The sequence below is a fragment of the Anopheles bellator genome, chromosome 1, assembly GCF_943735745.2.
Source record: "Anopheles bellator chromosome 1, idAnoBellAS_SP24_06.2, whole genome shotgun sequence".
Classification (NCBI taxonomy): domain Eukaryota; kingdom Metazoa; phylum Arthropoda; class Insecta; order Diptera; family Culicidae; genus Anopheles; species Anopheles bellator.
The window spans coordinates 44980482-44997662 of NC_071285.1; the positions used below are offsets into that span (position 1 = coordinate 44980482).

Sequence of the window (17181 nt, forward strand, 5' to 3'; positions counted from 1 at the left end):
TAGGATGTTTATTTTGGAGCGGAAGACTTTTAATCGAAATAAAACAAAGACAGTTAGTATATCTACATGCATATGTTGTCTGATCTAGTGAAGTTGGTCGTTCATAAAATGGTTTTTAATGCACAACGAGGGCCTCCTTTTTAAGCCCACTGTGTGCAACGTTAATGGCTTCCGATTATTACATAAGAACGTTACCTAGATATCAGACCATCGTTCTGCGTTTGTAACGTTCTGAGAACCATAAGTCTTAAGCCAATTTTTGCGATTAACCCAAAGTCCTAATGTTTCCAATAAACAAAAATTCATGAATATTGGAAAAATCCTCAATTTTTCAACTCTCAAAAATACGCTGTGGGCAACTCATATGGCGAAAGTAATATAAGTTCCATCAAATTATGTTTCCAATGCTAGCACACAAGCTTGTAGTTTTCTATGATTTATTTCAGTTTCAAAGGTCTTCTTCTCTATAAACATAGAATAAATAATATACGATACATTTTTTTATCGTCTGTAGAGCTGACGATAAAACTCAACATGAAACGCACCAAGGAGCACATTTCGTAAGACGTCGATAAATATCTGATTTGTCTCTCGAAATTGATTTAGTTTTCAATAGGAATGCTTCTCAACCGTTTATCGGTGCTGGTGATGTGGCACGTCCTCGCCAACCTATCGGCCACTTACCACAGAGCTGCCAGTGTGCGGCAATAGGTTTCCATCTATTCCGTCCATTCTTTCCACCGGTAAGCCGGCGATGGCAAAATAAATAGTCCTGTAGTACTTGTGCTGAGCCCTCCGCTGGTTGGATGTTATTTCACATGTCCCCATTTCGCGCTGGCGACCGCTGAAGGGGTTTGTCGTTCGTGCACTGCGTTGCGTGAAGGGTTGGGATAGGTTTATTCTCGCCCAAAACCGCACGCGTTGCACAGTTTTTCACAGGTTTGTGCAACGGTTTGCGCCTGCTAATCAAAGCGCCACTCTATAGGACTCACCGGTCCCAGACAGCATTATCCCTGCGACGCATCTGTTCGTCCTGTTCCTGTTCGACCGTGACGGTTGGGCACTTAAAGTGAACTGTTTCTGCCGGCACCGTTTGCGGTAATTCGATTTTACGACTTTAAAAATCAATGATAAGACAGTGGCCAGTTGAATGGGTCTGTAATCGCCGGCCGACGCGAGTGACCCACAATCTGCGGTGTATTACGGTTGACCGGCAGCCCGGCGGGCCGGATAATGTAGCCGGTGGGCAATTACGGCCGGACGGGCACCGATTTTACGACCGGCCGGCTACGACCTCGACCTCCACGCCTAGCGCCCGCTTGCTGCGTGGCGTCGAAGGCAATAAAAATTATGCCAATATTTGATTTGTCCGGCGATCGAATCGCAATAACGGTCGTCCGGCGAGAGAGGCACCGTGCGTCGTATGGGGGCGCTACTATTGTCGGAGGGGACGGGCTCGCCGGCCTCCGCAGCGTGTCCCGTTGGCGAAAACTCAAATTTGAGTCTTACACATTGTTTGCAAATGGATTTCGTCCTTTTTCTGCCCTTTTGTTCCCGGTTCCACGGGCGGGCGACGTGCCGTCCTTGGCACACCCAGCCAGCCAGCCCGGGCAGGTGATGGCAGGAACCATTAAAGTGACAGCCAGCCCCGCGTTTTGCATTCGTTAAAAGGAAAAAAAGAACCGGGAGAATCAGGGGTACCGTGTCGTTGTGTTGTCTCCCGGGGGGTTACATCGTAAGACCTGATTTCACATGCTAATGCTGGATTCCCGGCCGAGGGGCACACGTAAAACAAGCGGAAGGTGAATGGTACCGGATTTAGTTGATTTTATTACCCAGCCAAAGGATGTGTTTGCCAAACTAATGCTGTTTCGGTGAGTAAAATTTGATGGACAGGACACCATCGACATTCGGCGCGCGGGCTTGCATTATTCATTGGTCGCCAAAAAGGACCAAACCTGGCGGCATGCTGGGCACCTTTCGAATGGTGACCGCTCGTCCATCGTGCGGTCTGATTGATGAGCGCCTGTCACAATCATAAACGTTCCAATTAGACCGCTCTTATCTTGGTGCAAACTAACGGCCGGCTGACAACCCGGACCAAGACCAAGGCTGGAGCCAGAAATCCTTTGATGGCTTAGCGGGCGATGGAAGCTCCTAGCCGAGGGCTGGACCCGGGTCCAGTCGTGCCGTTTGCGTGGAGGAACAGAAAATCATCAATCAGCCGCATTTAGCAGTTTGTCAGGAGCGCCAGCCAGCCAGCGAGCCATTGTAACGCCGGCTCGGGAGGTGAAAGGGCAGAGCACGAGATTTATGAGCACTCTCTAACGAACGCCAGGGCCCGGAAGGCAGGTCCGGGAAGACCACCGGGGCCTGCGCCGGGGGAACAATGGCTATAAAAATAATAGTAGTGCGCAGTGGAAATTCAATTCCAAGCCCTCGAGCACCGGGTGGTGGTTCGTTATGCTGCCCGGGCCGGGGAACTCGCCGTGGAACCCCCTGAGGTGTTGAACGCGCGGATTATTCGCATAATTCGGGAACGCAACGGGCGGTGCAACGCGGGCTGGGTGCGCTGGCGGGAACAGGACCTCTCGGGATCGGACTGCATCCCTTTCGGGCGGGCCTCGGGTTGTCGACGAACGAGGACGAAGGACTGCGCCGGTTTCCGGCCGATGGGGTCCGGCCGTGCTTCCACACCGTTCGGTCCGCTACCGGAACCAGCGGCCGCCGCCGATTTTTAAAGCCCACACGACCCTCGTTTCGTGCCGCTGTTTGTTTGCTTCGCGTAATTGTGATGAATTGGAGTTGCCGGCACCGGCCGGTCGGTCGGCCGGCCTTGTTGTTGTTGTTGACTGTGTTCCATTCGGTGCGGCTGCTCGGCAGATTTAAAGGGACCCCGGTCCATCCATCCATCCATCCACATCTCAAAGCCCGTCAAACGTGGCAAGGGGGCCGGATTGTTTTCCTGTACCGGGCCCGTTTATGTTTTCGTGAAAAGCCGGTGAAAAATCCGACAAACGTCAACGTGGCTGCCATGAATTGCTGATGCGATTGTTGGGACTCGGCTGGTTCGGTTCGGTTCGATCGTGGTTGGCGTGGCAATCACCGGGTTGTCACGGCCTGTCACAGGTTACTTTGCCCAACCCCCTCACCGATCTCAACCCAAACCGAACACGGATTAGTAACGCCGATTAACCGTGAATAGTGACCCCGAGTGGCGCGCGCGGTAAGTGTGCTAAGTTAATTGAAAACTCGTTCCATTCACGTTGATTGGTGTACATTTTATTTGTTTTCTTTTGTTGGTTCGGTTTTCCCACTAACATACTGTCCTTCTAATGCTAAAAACGCGTCAAAAATAGATTCCCTCTTTCTGGCCTATGTCGCTAGTGTATATGGAGACAATTCTCAAGACTTAGGTATCGCGGTTGCGGTATCGAAGAGCACTTACTGTCTACATTGCCCACATCATTGCGGGCGTATGGCTAAAAGGGCTAAAAGGGTGCGTAAATTTCTCGCGAAGGCAGTACATTGGAACGATCCTCGAGGTGGACCCGGATTTACAGCCGAGAGTTAGTTTCCTCTAACTGTCGGGTGTAAACGCGGTGATGCTGTATTAATCCTGAGCTCGTTGCCAATGTTTCTTTGATATATCGTTTGAACATGACTAGTTAAATCAGACCATCGTTACAAGTGTTCGTCGTGCCGCAAACAAGTCGGTTCACTCCAGTTTTTCCCAACGCGACACCCTGTAGGTGTACCGTAGCGTTTGAAGTGAAGCAAGCTGTTCTGCTACACAAACATTACTCCTTAATTCTACATTTCCTACGGCCAGCCCACAACCACATTGCAAGGAGGTCGAAGAATATGAAAAACGCATGAAAAGCGGAATAAAATTATTGCATCATCTCAAATAAAAACACTAAACTAATTCTTCATGACTACTCATCTTCCGGCGGGTAATAAGAGTAACAAAAATTAAAATATTTAGAAAAACTCAAAACAAACTCAAACGACTCGAGCCCTCGTTGCGACATGGTTGTTGCGTTACCGACAGTGCGAAAAATTATGTAGTAAAAACATGGTTCATCGGATAACTACCGGGACCGGCGTTGTGATTGTCTTGTCGCGGCCACGAACCCAGTGGTTCCACCAAGGCGATGGCACCCAACGAAAAAACAATCACAAAACGGTCCCCAGGAACAACGTGAGCCTTAACCGCCACATGATACTTTACCGCTAGCATTGCTTGTCGGAACGATCGAAACGATATCACCCGTGTGCAGAAACGTTTGCTCCATCCACAACGGACTCAGGCCACGGTGGTGCCGCCGGCGAAGTCTTCGAAAAGACCCGCCTCCAGCCCGGTGTACGCTCCGTCACCGGTTCCGTCGCGCCACGGAGGCGTCTGGTTGTAGAAGCTGCTGGTGTAGTGCATGGTGTGCCCCGTGGCCCCCGGTGGTGATTGCTGGCGCTGCCGAGCGGAGGTGTCACCCAGCGCATCGCCATGCCCAAAACCGGCCATTTTGTTGCTAGCACACGGTGACACGGCCGGGTAGTAGGTTTCGCGAGCGTATGGCTGCTGCGCTACACTCTGTCGCGGCTGGAGCTGATGATGATGATGATGATGGCTCTCCTGTGGCTGCTGGTGTTGCTGGGGTCCTGGGTACGCACCTGGTCCGTACGATTGGGAGGGAGCTGGTGAGTTGTAGGCCACATCGAAGGCACCGCGAAACAGTTGGTAGTTCTGCTTGGAATAACTTCCTCCGGGTGCCCCACCGGTGAACGATCCTTCACCAGCCGCCGGTCCGTTCATCGCTGCTCCGAACTGCTGCATGCTGCTGTAGAAGTCACCGGGCGTAAATCCGGACCCCATCGCACCCCAGTGGATCGCCGTCGAAGGGTTGATGAACATTGCGTCGAACAGCTCCTTGTTGATGCGCTCGCCGCTTAGCGTCAGGCTCTGGAGCTTCTCCAGATCGAAATGGATCGTACCATCGAGCTCCAGAAGCTGTACCAGCGAGAAGATGTAGTTGTACGCGAAGCGCAGCGTTTCGATCTTCGTCAACTTGGTGTCCTCCGGGAAGGTGGGCAACGTTAGCCGCAACCGTTCCAGCGCCTCGTTTAGCGTGTGCATCCGGTTCCGCTCGCGATCGTTCGCCTTCAGCCGGCGGACCCGCTTGATGCGTTGGACCTGCGTAGGACTCCGGTTGCGCGACAGACGGCTCTTGCCCATCGCGTATTTGCGCTTAGGCTTCGCTTCGGCCACTCCGTCCGGTTTCGTCGGGGTCGAAGTCTGCAGGCCAAGGTTCGGGCTGAACGGTGGACCGCTCCTATCCTTGAGCGACTGCCGGCCAGCCCCAACCGGTTCCTCCACTTCGCCCGACGTCGTTGGTCCTATCGTCGGCGGCGGGACGATGGCCACATTTTCAAAGTTCAGCTTTCGCGGCACCTGCGTCACGCACCCGGCGAACGACGGATCGGCCCCGTACGACTCGTAACTCTTCTCGAACCCACTGTCCTCCGACGTGTACTCGTCGAAGTCTTCGAACGATCGCTCGTCGAACCCACAGTACGAGGACATGATCACCACTAACACACAAGCTAGGATCTGTGATTCTGCACGCACAGGCACGGTCGATTCGGAATTCGGTCACTGATCGGAACCGCGGAACCGTCGTGGATCAGCACCGTCTCATGGCCGCGGCGGATCGAGGTCGGTCCGCGGGAGTACTCACTAGCGATGTTCTGCGCACGACCCGTACTTCGCTGTCTACGGGCACCAACTGAGCGCACGCACGGCAGGGAGGAAAAGTTTTATAACACGCACCCCTTCAAGCCGAAAAGGATGCCCCGGGTATCCTGCTCGCACGTCCGGCCCGCGGTTCCCTTGTCGCCGGTTCGTTCGGACTCTCTCTTTCACTGGTTTTTCGTCCGATTTTTCTCTTTGCCATTCTCGGGGAAAAGGACCTCTATCGCTCTGTCCTGCTCGCGCCGGAAGGCCTTTCGCGGCGCGCCGCCGCCAAGGGTGCCGGGTGGATTTCCTCCATTCACAGAAGTGTGCTCGTTAGGCCGGCGAGCGGCGGGTGTACCGTAGGGCTGGCAACCCCTTTTTGCGGCCCGTGCCCGTTCCCTGTTGGTCGAAGGGTCGGCCCTGTTCACTTGTTTCGCCCCGGGGCGAGTGTTTCGAATTGTTTCGCTGGTGACATGGGTGCCCGGCTACAGGTCAGCACCACCACCGGAGATCCCGATCCTGGCGCACGGGCTCTAAGAATCCGGCGGTTGGCATAACGGCTGGGCGGGCAAATTTTTACGCTAAGGTAAAGTTTCGAAACTTCGTGAAGATAAGTCTATAAAGTAAACAAATGCGAGAAAATATCGAAGATTAGGGCACAATTCTCTTTAATATCGTACCAAAGAACACCTTCTTTTGATAAAATGTTCCAAGAACACTGTAAAATTTGTGTAAAAGATCAGATTGGTGTGTGCGGCTAATTATTACTCCGAAATGAAGTTTTAAAACTTTCTGAACATAATTATTTCAATGTAAACAAATACGAAAAAAAACATCGAAACAACGAAGAGCCGACTGTCAAATCAGCGGTTTTAAACATGATCACGTCCGTTACAATTCTCTTTAACATCGCACCAACTGATCACCTTCTTTTAGTAAAATGCCCTAAAAACATTGTCAAATTAGCGTAAAAGCCCAAGCACCAGGTCGCTGATATCCCTAACCAAGAGCACATACCACTCTGTGCAGGGCCTTGGCCTTCAACTTGGCCACCGCACCGAAAACTTTGCACCGGGAACCGGGAACAATCAATCCAATTTCCACCAATTGGGTGGTGAGGAAAATGTTATTTTGATGTGTTCCTCTTTCTTCCACCCAACCACCCGGTACTCCCGAAGCCGCTACAGCCCTAGACCGGGGGCGTCTTTAATGGTAATCACGATCTACGCGGCGGTTTCGTCCGCTCCGGGAAAAATAGGCGACGACTGTGAAGGCAGAGTTTGAAGATGGTGTGTCCTGTGTAGTTTCCTCTTTTTTTGCGCCTTCTCTACAGGGTCCCACTGGCCCACGTTTGAATAATGATGGGTTATCGGAGCCACTGTTGATGGGTTTGCTAATGCTGTTGCTAATCTCTTTCTCGCTCTGTCCCTCCCCGGGCGCGTCGGATTTAACGTGTGGGGTTCCCGGGTCGCTTTGAAACTCTGGGCAGGAATCTTGCAAGTATCGGTCGGTGGCTATCGAATATTAATGTAACTGTCCCCGTTTTCCGATATTCAACCAGCACCACGCCGACCAGATGAGCAATGAGATAATTTGTCGAAGCAAGACCATTCGCAACGTCCCTCCGTCGTGTAAGTGGCACTGAGTGGCACCCGTCGCTGGCGATGCTAGATTAGGAGCCACCGCCGAAGCGACCGGTTGAGGATGGAAAAATTATGAAATGGTTTTTATCAAAATTTGTTCAGCTAATCTGCGGAACTGCGTCGTTAGGATGCTAATTGCACTTCAATTTCAATCACTACGCTTAATTATTTATTTGTAATTTCAATCTATTATCAATATCTGGAAGGATGGCCATCCTACATTGAGGGCTTATTTGTTAATTTATCTTTTAGAAAAGCGAGAAACTTAATGCTCAAAATTAACACTGGACAAACGATCTTTTTTGTTTCGTTTTCAAATAAGAGACTCATACTCTACTTACATACTTTGGGTTCATCGGCACACAAAGGCCCTGATGTGATTTATTTCAATCATCCATTTTATGCCAAGCGCAAATGAGGTGCAAAATTACAGATTCACCATCGGCTAATGTGCGTATGATTTTGCGTCGTCGTTTTGCATGTTTTTGCTCGAAAAAAAAACCGTTTTCCTCCACAGCACCACCAGCGGCAGTCCCGAAGGCAATGAATCAAACGCACAAGTACAATCGACGGTAACGAAAAAAAAGGATACCGATTCATCACAACCCTTCAGAATGGGAAAAAGTCACCCAAAGGCGGCACCCGGATCAATGAAGCTCGTTTGATCCTGCGGCGCGCTGCCGCTACTGTGGAGAGGTTTCCGATGCATTTTATGCCGCATCATTTTTGCAACACCTTTCGGCTCCCTCACGTTTTTTCACGGTTCCAGGTCAATCGGCGTGCTCATCCCTCCATCAACCTGGTGGACGGCCATTGCCGTAAGTAGGCCAAAAACACGGTCTGGTTCTTGGGGACTGGAAGCAAACCATGGCCAGGACATATTGTATCCTGGGCCGTGGCGACGAATCGGCAAAAATCAATCCAACGACGACGCCTTCAAGCAGCGAACCCCGGATGAACCCTTTTCGGGAATAATTTTTTGGCACTTTCGCCACGCGTGTAAAAATAGATCGATTCGTTTCGGAATGTTTCCATCTTTGCCGAATGCGAAACGTAGCATACCGGGTTGTGCTTCGATCTATCACCGTCCTCGTCGTCGTCGTCGGTGGCGGGCCGCCATTCTAACCCATTACCGCGGCCCGGGTGCGTGTCGAAATTTTATTTGATTTTATTGATGTCGCTTTTTTGCCACTCCCCGGAAAAAGGAAAAACTAGAATAGCACATTATTGAGAGTGATAAATCGATAATACAGGCTGGCAGATGCTTCTGAACCGGCACCGGCAACCGGTTGCAGCTTGCAGATTTTTTGCCACACTCCGTGGCTCGTGTTGCACCGGCTAACCGGGGTAACCGAGAGTCGGGAGTCGGAGTTTGGACCACACGATCCCTTCGGAAGGCTTGGCAAGCACAAAATCCGACCGGCTGAAAGGTCCATCGTAGAGCACCGAACAAAAGCAAAGGATTGTCACACGGATTATCCTTTCGCACAGCCTTTTGCTAAGCTGGGGACTGTGAGTCCAGGAAGGACTAAGCTTTCGGTCGGTGATGACTTTGGTCAAGTGGGAACCGATTGTTTTTTCGATGGAAAGATTGAAGTGGATTGCTCCGAAGCAGAGTGACAAATAGACTGACCAGCCGTGTTTGTTTCCTTTTGGGAGGCGTGAACTTCTTGCAGTTCCAGTTCTTTCAGCTGCTGTGGACGGAGATGCACTCGGTACTCCAGTAAACAAACATATAATTACTGGGAACTCTTCCGGCAGTCGCTAACTAAGTGAGGACACGTGCGAAGTCCAACGATATTTGTATCCTCTAAACGGCTACGCTTCCACAAATCAACTGTGCCTAACGGTCTGCACGGGGTTTACGGTGAAGCAAGAGGTATCGAAACCACTCGCACGTGTCCGAAACATAACAAAAGGTATCCCAAAAACAAGGAGGAAGTGAGTGCAGACCGGGCGGCCGATTCAACAATTGGTACCGCACCAGGTCCGAAATGGCGGAAGCCGAAAGTGCAACGTCAGGAAAGAGACAGCAGCGGCCTGGGACAGGGGAGTTTTCGACAAGGAGCGGGACGAAGGAAGGAAGGAAACAATTATCCTTCCCGAGAAGGAGTAACACGCCAGACAGGACCGTAGGTCGGTATTAGTCGAACTGGTCCGGAAGGGGCTTGCAGCCATTATTATGATAATTTCAGGAAACGGAATCCAGAATCCTTCCGCCTCCTTCCGGCATCTCATTTGCATATCGAATGCGTTCACTTTCGAAGAAGCTGCTTTCTCCTTTTCGGCAAAGGATTTTCGTAAGGATCAGCGGGCAAATCCATACTTACAAGCAAATCTCGTCGAACCGCAACCAATCCACTTACGATGTGTCTATTCTTGGTCAATTTTTGGGAATAATTCGTTAGGAATGTGACATATTTATCTGCTAACCTCAAGCTGGCCTCTAGTGGGACATAATAGTAATCAATTTACTCGTACAGTGGTAGTGGTAGTGTATTTATTCGTATGCTAATTTACATAGTAACTTTAAAATCAAATTTCGCTATTAACGCCCAACTAATTAAAAGTAAAATGGCGCCTGCGTATATCCGACACATTGCACCAAGACGGTAAGCTTAAGATTAATTTTAAAATATTAATTGGAGTTTATTTATATTTATGCAAACGTTACAGCGTGAGTGTTTGGAATCTCACGATGGGCTCTGGAATGTACAAAAGATTAAAACTACGACTGTAGAAAGACTCAAATTTTTAAGCTCTCATTTAGCTATTATTTCTTGAAGAAACTTAAATTTTTGTGCCCATTTTTGCAGTGGAAATAGCTCTCCGATGGTTCGTTGAGGAATGATATCAACAGAAAAATCGACAGCCGCAGTTTGGTGAGTGATAAAAGTTCATAACTTATACACCAGAGGTACACAAAACCCACACCTATGAACACCTGTGCAGTTTTGAGTAAAGTTATAAAAACTAACTAAATACCCCAGGACAACCAGGCAAACAGTGAGCGTGCACAAGTGGACCATATGTCCGAATTATGTTGCACCTTACACGGCGGAAGGAGCATAAAGTTGTGCAAACAAGCCGGACGATCACGTGTCATGATACATTTTACACCCATACGTTGTGACTGCGACCGCTCATGCCACCGGGGAAGGGTCAGTATTTTTCACATTACCGCCGGACACTTTGGTGGACGCCACCGTCAGTTAGAATATCTAACGTTAATTTTAATAAATCATGAACCCACTTGATTAATAAATCAATCAACACCATTAAAGACGGATAACACACACGGCTTGCCTGTGTCGCAATGGGCCCCAAGTGGTTAGCCACAGAATCTTTTGCCACGGTACTTGACACTTTTTGTACGTTGTTTAATATCGTTAGTTCCAGATTACCCTTTTCGCCGCCGAATGGGCCAGTCGACTCTGGCAGCCGAGGTGCCACCGAGAGGCCCGAAAACCAAATCGTATTAAAATTCTAATGATTCGTGTGTATCGAATTGTGTGCCCTCCAACGTGGTCGGGCTCGTTGATGAAAATTAATTTGCATAATACTTATTTGTCTCTCCCGGTTATCCAGCCTTCCGGGGTTCCCGGGCCCGAGGACCTTCCTGGTCTTCGGAGGCCCGAAACGGGGATGGCCCGATTACCAGTCGTTGCCTGCAAAACCGGCTACGGTATCCTTTCGTTGCCGTCACCAACCGTTAGTCGCTGCAATTCGGGAGGCTCCCTAGTGCCCGATGCTCCCGAGAGATCGTACATTATTCGAAGGACAGAAAGCAAGAGAGAGGGAGCGAGTGAGAAAGAAAACATTGGCTAACACATAAATTATGCGTTGTTGTGTCAGACCGAAATAAACATGAAAAATTTAATTTATGCAAACGATTCGGGTTTCATAAATGTGGGCCTCGGGTGTTGATTCATCCGCGACCGATCACGCGTTTCGGGTCGGGTGTCCGCTGGGTGGCGTTGATTTTGGGAGGCACGCTGCTGTTTCTACCAACCCTGTACCGAAGATGATAGCGTCCATGGGATTCCATTTTCCAGAGGAGTTTTTCACAAGATTAAACCGTTGCTCCAGTGACTGTTGGCAGGCAGCGCAGCTCTGGAGTTCCACGCCTGACCTTCGGTTCGGTGGAGGGAAAAGAAAAATCCTAATCATCGCCAAAGGACTGATGCACCGGGCTTGTTCTGCAATTTTGCAAGGGCGACTATTGTTTCATCTTTTCCTCCTTCAAGCTCGCCACGCCACTCCGACGGATTGACGAGCGACGAGGGATGAATTTGAATAACAATCGCTCCGGTAATGAACCTTTTGACTTTGGTGAGGTAATTTTTCATTAGCCCTCCGCATTCGTTTACGTGGCGCGGCGACGCACCAAACGGCCGGTGGAACGGCCATCCGCCGGCCGGCCAGGATGAGGGAAAAAATTTAATTAAAAACCCACCACTTCCCGCGTAGCTGGAAATAAAACGTTGAAGTCTCTCGAAATCGGGAATAGCTCTGGAACTCTGGTGGCAAGGGGCTCTAGAGAAGGTGTCGAAGCATAACGATTATTGTGCTTGTTGTGATGGTTTATAGCTCCAAATAAAATGATAGCCGGATTGGTTGAGGTTAGCAGGGAACGCAGCGCCCCAAAACGGCGCTTCAAAAGACTTCATCGTAAGAAAGGAACCTTCTCCACCATGAAGGAACCATGAAGGAACTATTTTGATGTTTCCGTAGAAATCCTTCTATTCCGTGTCCGGATCGCAGAAAGGGGATTTTTATGTACTGTATGCTAGCAGGTTGCGAACATTTAATCCGACAAAATAAAATCACCATCATCATGCACTCGCGTGTGACAGTAATCCTTTCCATTGTAAGCCCATAAATGCTTTAAAATAACATAGTTTAACAACAACTGACCCGATTACTGCTCATCAGCTGTACCGTAAACAGCGAACAGTCAGGCCAGGGGGGGAATTGACCAACCCGGTGGTGGTTGTTGTGTTCAGGTTTTTCAGATCCGTTCCGCCACGTTGGCAGTGTCAGCCATCGGGGGCCCGTTGATTTTTATTGTTGCTGTTGGGTACTCAGTTTTTTTACTTTTCAACTCTTCCGCGCGACTTGAAAATAAAATTCTAATTACAAGTCCTAATCCTGTCCCGTGCTCCTGCTTATACCTGCACCTCGCACGCTAATGAATACATTCACCGGCTAATCCTTCGCTTCCGGAGTGTCGCGCGCGCACGGAGTGTCCTGATCAATGCCCCGCTTTGCCACGTGTGCGGTGTCAATGTTGTGCGTTTGTGTGTGTATGTTTGCTTCCTTCTTCCGTGTCTCGTCAAACAGCCTGATCGATGTTACAAGCAAAAAGTATCAAAATAAATGTTCCACTTTGGTCTCGCCCCTGCCAGGATTGACGGAAGCATAAGCAAACATTCGAGCGCACGAAAGGCGGAGTAAATTATCAACCCCTTTTTTACCCTTCCCGATCCGGGGGCCTGGGTGCGAGAAACGTCTGGCCGAGGGAATCATCGTTATGGGTTGTCGGAGAAATTCATTCGGGAATTGAAACAAAACCTACGCTCTGCCGATGTAAAGATGGAACTGAATTTAATTTTGCGATGAGTCAGTTTCGGTCAACTTTCTAGGAAAAAGTCATATTTGGTGTTCCATGAAGCCTTGAAATGGATCAAGACCACATAACTAATGCTCCAACCCAACCGACACCACAACCCGGTGGTGGTCCGTTACATTCAACTACACGTGTCCAGGAAGGACCATCCCACCGCGGGTGAATCTGGTGCATGACTTTCTCCTTGCTAAGGATCACCCCGCACCCTACACCAGACTGGGACGACCACCCAAGTTTAAAGCGCCCCGGTTCCACGTGCCCAGGCCTCGCGCCATCCACTCTATCAAAAGTTAAACAAATGCAACGCAAAGCGCACCCAGCAATGCGCGCACTGCAACCCCTTTTGCGCGACCCACTCCCGGGCGACGAGGCCCATTTTTACACCGGGACCCGGGGTGAACTAGTTTAAAGTTGTGAAAAATAAAACCGAATGCACAAACCCTTCCGACAAACCCCTTTTCCGTCCGGTCCGAGTCGTTGTTCTGGTTGCCTTTGATGTTCCTTTTCCTTCCTCCTTTCTAGCTCTCTCTCTCTCTCTCCGTTGTTACCACCAAAGCAAGGAGGGTCACATAAAAACTAGAGGAACAAAATGATGACATAAAGAAAAAACGCTGAACCCGCCGCCGAACCATAAAATCGTTCAAGTACAACAAAGCCGGTAACCGGGCACAGCGACGTACAGCATCGCTGCCATCGGTAATGCAAAAAAAATGATGTTAGTTTTTCCGGACGCCACACCCCACTTCGAGGCCACCTCTCGGAGTGCAGTCGGCGCAGCCGGGAAAATGTAGAAACAATTGCACGGCGGCACAGCCTTTGTGCGCGAGACCCGGGCTAAGGCGAGGGCCAATAAATGACAAGTCAGCCGCCAGCCGCGATGGGTGAGAGTTTTCCTCCCTCAGGCAAACGAATTCCGCGGGCTGCAAGGGTGGCTAGCCGGAAAAACTCATAAATTTCAACGCAATCATAATAACGATACTCGCGATGGTGGCTGCTGATCGAAACGGGTTAACGGATTTTCGAATGTCCTTGACGGCATGGCGCGACCACCACACAAGCACCGCGCGGATCCCGAGCGGGGGACGAACGAAAAAACAACGGAAATAATTACGAATCCTGCGAGGACCTGCGAGGATAATGAGGACCGCTTGTTGCGCGGATGACCAGCACCGGGCAAGCTTGGCCTGTAGCTGTAGGGGGCTCGGTAGGCTTGACTAGGTGTCAACATCTCAACATCGGACCGTTTGGGTTTGCGGTTCGTGCGGAACGTGGATGCGTACGAGGGGCGAATTGTTTCCCTGGCCGTGCGTGCATAAGTCTTCTCCATTGCCTATTGTTCCGCAAGTACCGAGAGAAGAAAACTGTTTGTTTGTTACTCAGATCAATCGTTCGTGTAAGAACTTTGATTGTTTATTCGTTTCCGCACAGTTGCTCTCAAATGTGCAATAACCTTGCGTTCTTGTAGCACATGGAAATATGTTGCGCCTAACGAATGTTTCTCGAGGACGAGCGCTTTGTGCCAGGTTTAACCTTCTACACGAGTCAACCTGTAATTTTCACAAAGATTTTCTAGCTTTTAAAACCTTTGAAACGAACAAAACAATGTCTGTGGAAAGAAATCAATTACAAAAAGTGCACATGCAGTTTTTCAATTACAACAAACCAATTGGTAGCGCGAAGCTGTATGCGGAGGCAAACATTACCGATGGGTAAATATTGTTCCGTCCCTTGTTTGCGTACCCTTCCGGTTGGGAAATCGATCCGTCATCGTTCGCGTCGTAAACCTGATCTCTGGTTATTAGCGTACCACGTGGGGAGCCAACAACACTTGCCCTAGCTTGCGATTCCCTCAGGTGTGTAGCAAAGGGTTGAACAAGCAAAAGAGGATTTCAATCGTTGCGCGGGTGCTGCGGCGCTAATACGTGCTAACCATGGGTAGTTAATAAAACATGTGTGCAGATAAGATAAATGTGCTTTATTGATACTGCAACACATTGCGCGACACCACGACACTTTTGGTAAGAAAGTGATAAAGTGATAATTGTTCCCAAATCATCGAGTATGAAACCCATAAGTCAAATGCACTAAGTATTTATAGAACTTGTGTTAATTACCTTTTTTCATCACAAAACTCACGTACTAAGCAGACAAGTAGACGGTAAGGATTCTAACGGAAAATTCAAATTGTCATCCACGCGATGTTTCGATAGCATTCGTTAACCTCACTTGGCCGACAGGTCTGTTGTGACGTTTATCCCTCTCGAAAGATCTGGCATTTTCCAAACAAATCATTTTGCTCCGACTTTGTTTGGGTTGTCATTCTGTGACCATCTGTGTGAAACAAAGTGCGGTGCGGTATTTTTATCATCGAGAAAACGGTAGTGTAGTGAGCAATAAAAATGTCCGAAGAAGATGGAAAATTCGACAGCATCCTGTTTGGTATGGCCGCCCAACACACCGAAGGCGTGCCGGAGGTAAGTTCCCGAGTTCGGTGTCGTAGGAAAGCAAATGCGACATAACCTAGAAAAAGCTGCACGATGATTTTCGTCCTTTCCCCCCTAGATGCTGGGCACGATTGCGAGTTTTCTGAACCGAAAGACCGACTTCTTTGTCGGCGGTAACGAGGGAGACTGGGAGAAGCTCACGCTGAAAATATTCCGTGCGGAAGCCAAAAAGGCACAGGAGGTGGCCGATAAGAAGCGAAAGGAACGCGAGGCTGGGGAGAAGCGTCGGCAAGAAGTGTTGCGCAAAAAGCGTGAAGAAGAGGAGGCACAGAAAAAGTCGGCCAGCGTTACCGAACTGACCGACGAGGAGGCTGAGAAGCTGCAAAAAGAACTGGACGCCAAAAAGTAGGTTTTGCATTGGTCACCTCCGTTACCACGGCAACGGTGGTTATATTTTTGACAAAGGATGTGATACTAACGCAAAGAATTCCTTTTGGTAGGAACAAAGAGAAGGAATCGGAAGCGAAAAAGGAAACAAAAGATGGTGAAAAGAACGCGAACAGTGATAATGAAGACGTAGAACCGGGAGATGAAGGTAAGCTAAAACCAAACCGAGGAAACGGATGTGACCTGGATAGGTACGGATGGACGCAAACACTGCAAGAGATAGAGGTAGGAGTCATTTGGGAAGCCAAAATGGGACGCGGCTTAGAAGGGATCACTGCTGGAAAGGCCCCATTTGATACATCCTGCATTGCACTTACAGCTGAAGGTGCCATTCGATGTAAAGTTTACACTGAAAGCAAAAGACGTGGTGGTTAATATGCAACGAAAGTCGCTAAAGGTGGGCCTCAAAGGCCACCCGCCAGTGATCGACGGTGAACTGCACTGTGAGATCAAAATCGAAGACTCCCTGTGGCATTTGGACAAGAACACGGTAGTAATCACGTTCGAAAAAATCAACCAGATGAACTGGTGGGATCGGCTGGTCGCAACCGATCCGCCCATCAACACCCGGAAGATTAATCCCGAGTCGTCGAAGTTGTCCGACCTGGACTCGTCAACTCGCAGTATGGTCGAGAAAATGATGTACGACCAGAAGCAGAAAGAGTTGGGTCTACCGACGAGTGACGAGCAGAAGAAGCAGGATGTATTGAAGAAGTAATTGTCCACCATGGTGCACGGAGTTTGGTTACCCAGCCTTTTCTTACAATCCCTTTCGTCTCTTCACACCTCTAGGTTTATGGAGCAACATCCAGAGATGGACTTTTCGAATTGTAAATTTAACTAAGGTACAAATATTGGGCAGTCTGCCGGTGTGTTCAGATTAACCGGCCCGTGTTCCATGAAACTTTGTATGCATTCGCAACGTAGAGTTTAATGAGTATCTGGTGTCTAGTGACCGCTATCGCGGATAAAGGAGCGTTCTGCATCTCGGCGAGCAAATGGAATGTGGTCGAGTGTGACGAAGAGACGTCTCTAACTGCTGAGCAGGGGTCCAGGTGGCCGGTTGCTAATAGTATTACTGGATATATATTGTAACATTACCAAACAAGAAACTTTGAAGAGTCTTTTGTGCACCAAGTAACATTCGAAAGGAAGCCGTTTGACGGCTTTGTGTTTAGGGTGATATCCATTTATTTTCATTATTCCCATACCCTTTCTTTCATTTTGCCATGGCATCTAACGCTTCCCTTGAATAACAGCTTTCAGAATCGTTTGTTTCATTTTAAG

At 49.3% G+C, this 17181-nt stretch overlaps 2 protein-coding genes across 2 annotated transcripts; one reads left to right on the plus strand and one right to left on the minus strand.

Annotated features, from left to right (window-relative positions):
• Positions 1-4309: 4309 nt before the first annotated feature.
• On the minus strand, positions 4310-5581 carry LOC131215698 (basic helix-loop-helix neural transcription factor TAP). The gene has a single exon (XM_058210089.1). The coding sequence runs from the start codon at positions 5579-5581 to the stop codon at positions 4310-4312; it is 1272 nt and encodes a 423-aa protein (XP_058066072.1).
• Positions 5582-15302: 9721 nt separating this feature from the next.
• Positions 15303-17023, plus strand: LOC131212132 (nuclear migration protein nudC). Its single transcript, XM_058205883.1, has 5 exons — positions 15303-15477; positions 15566-15852; positions 15948-16119; positions 16214-16608; positions 16687-17023. The coding sequence occupies exons 1-5, from the start codon at positions 15403-15405 to the stop codon at positions 16736-16738; spliced, it is 981 nt and encodes a 326-aa protein (XP_058061866.1). The 5' UTR covers positions 15303-15402; the 3' UTR covers positions 16739-17023.
• Positions 17024-17181: the final 158 nt, after the last annotated feature.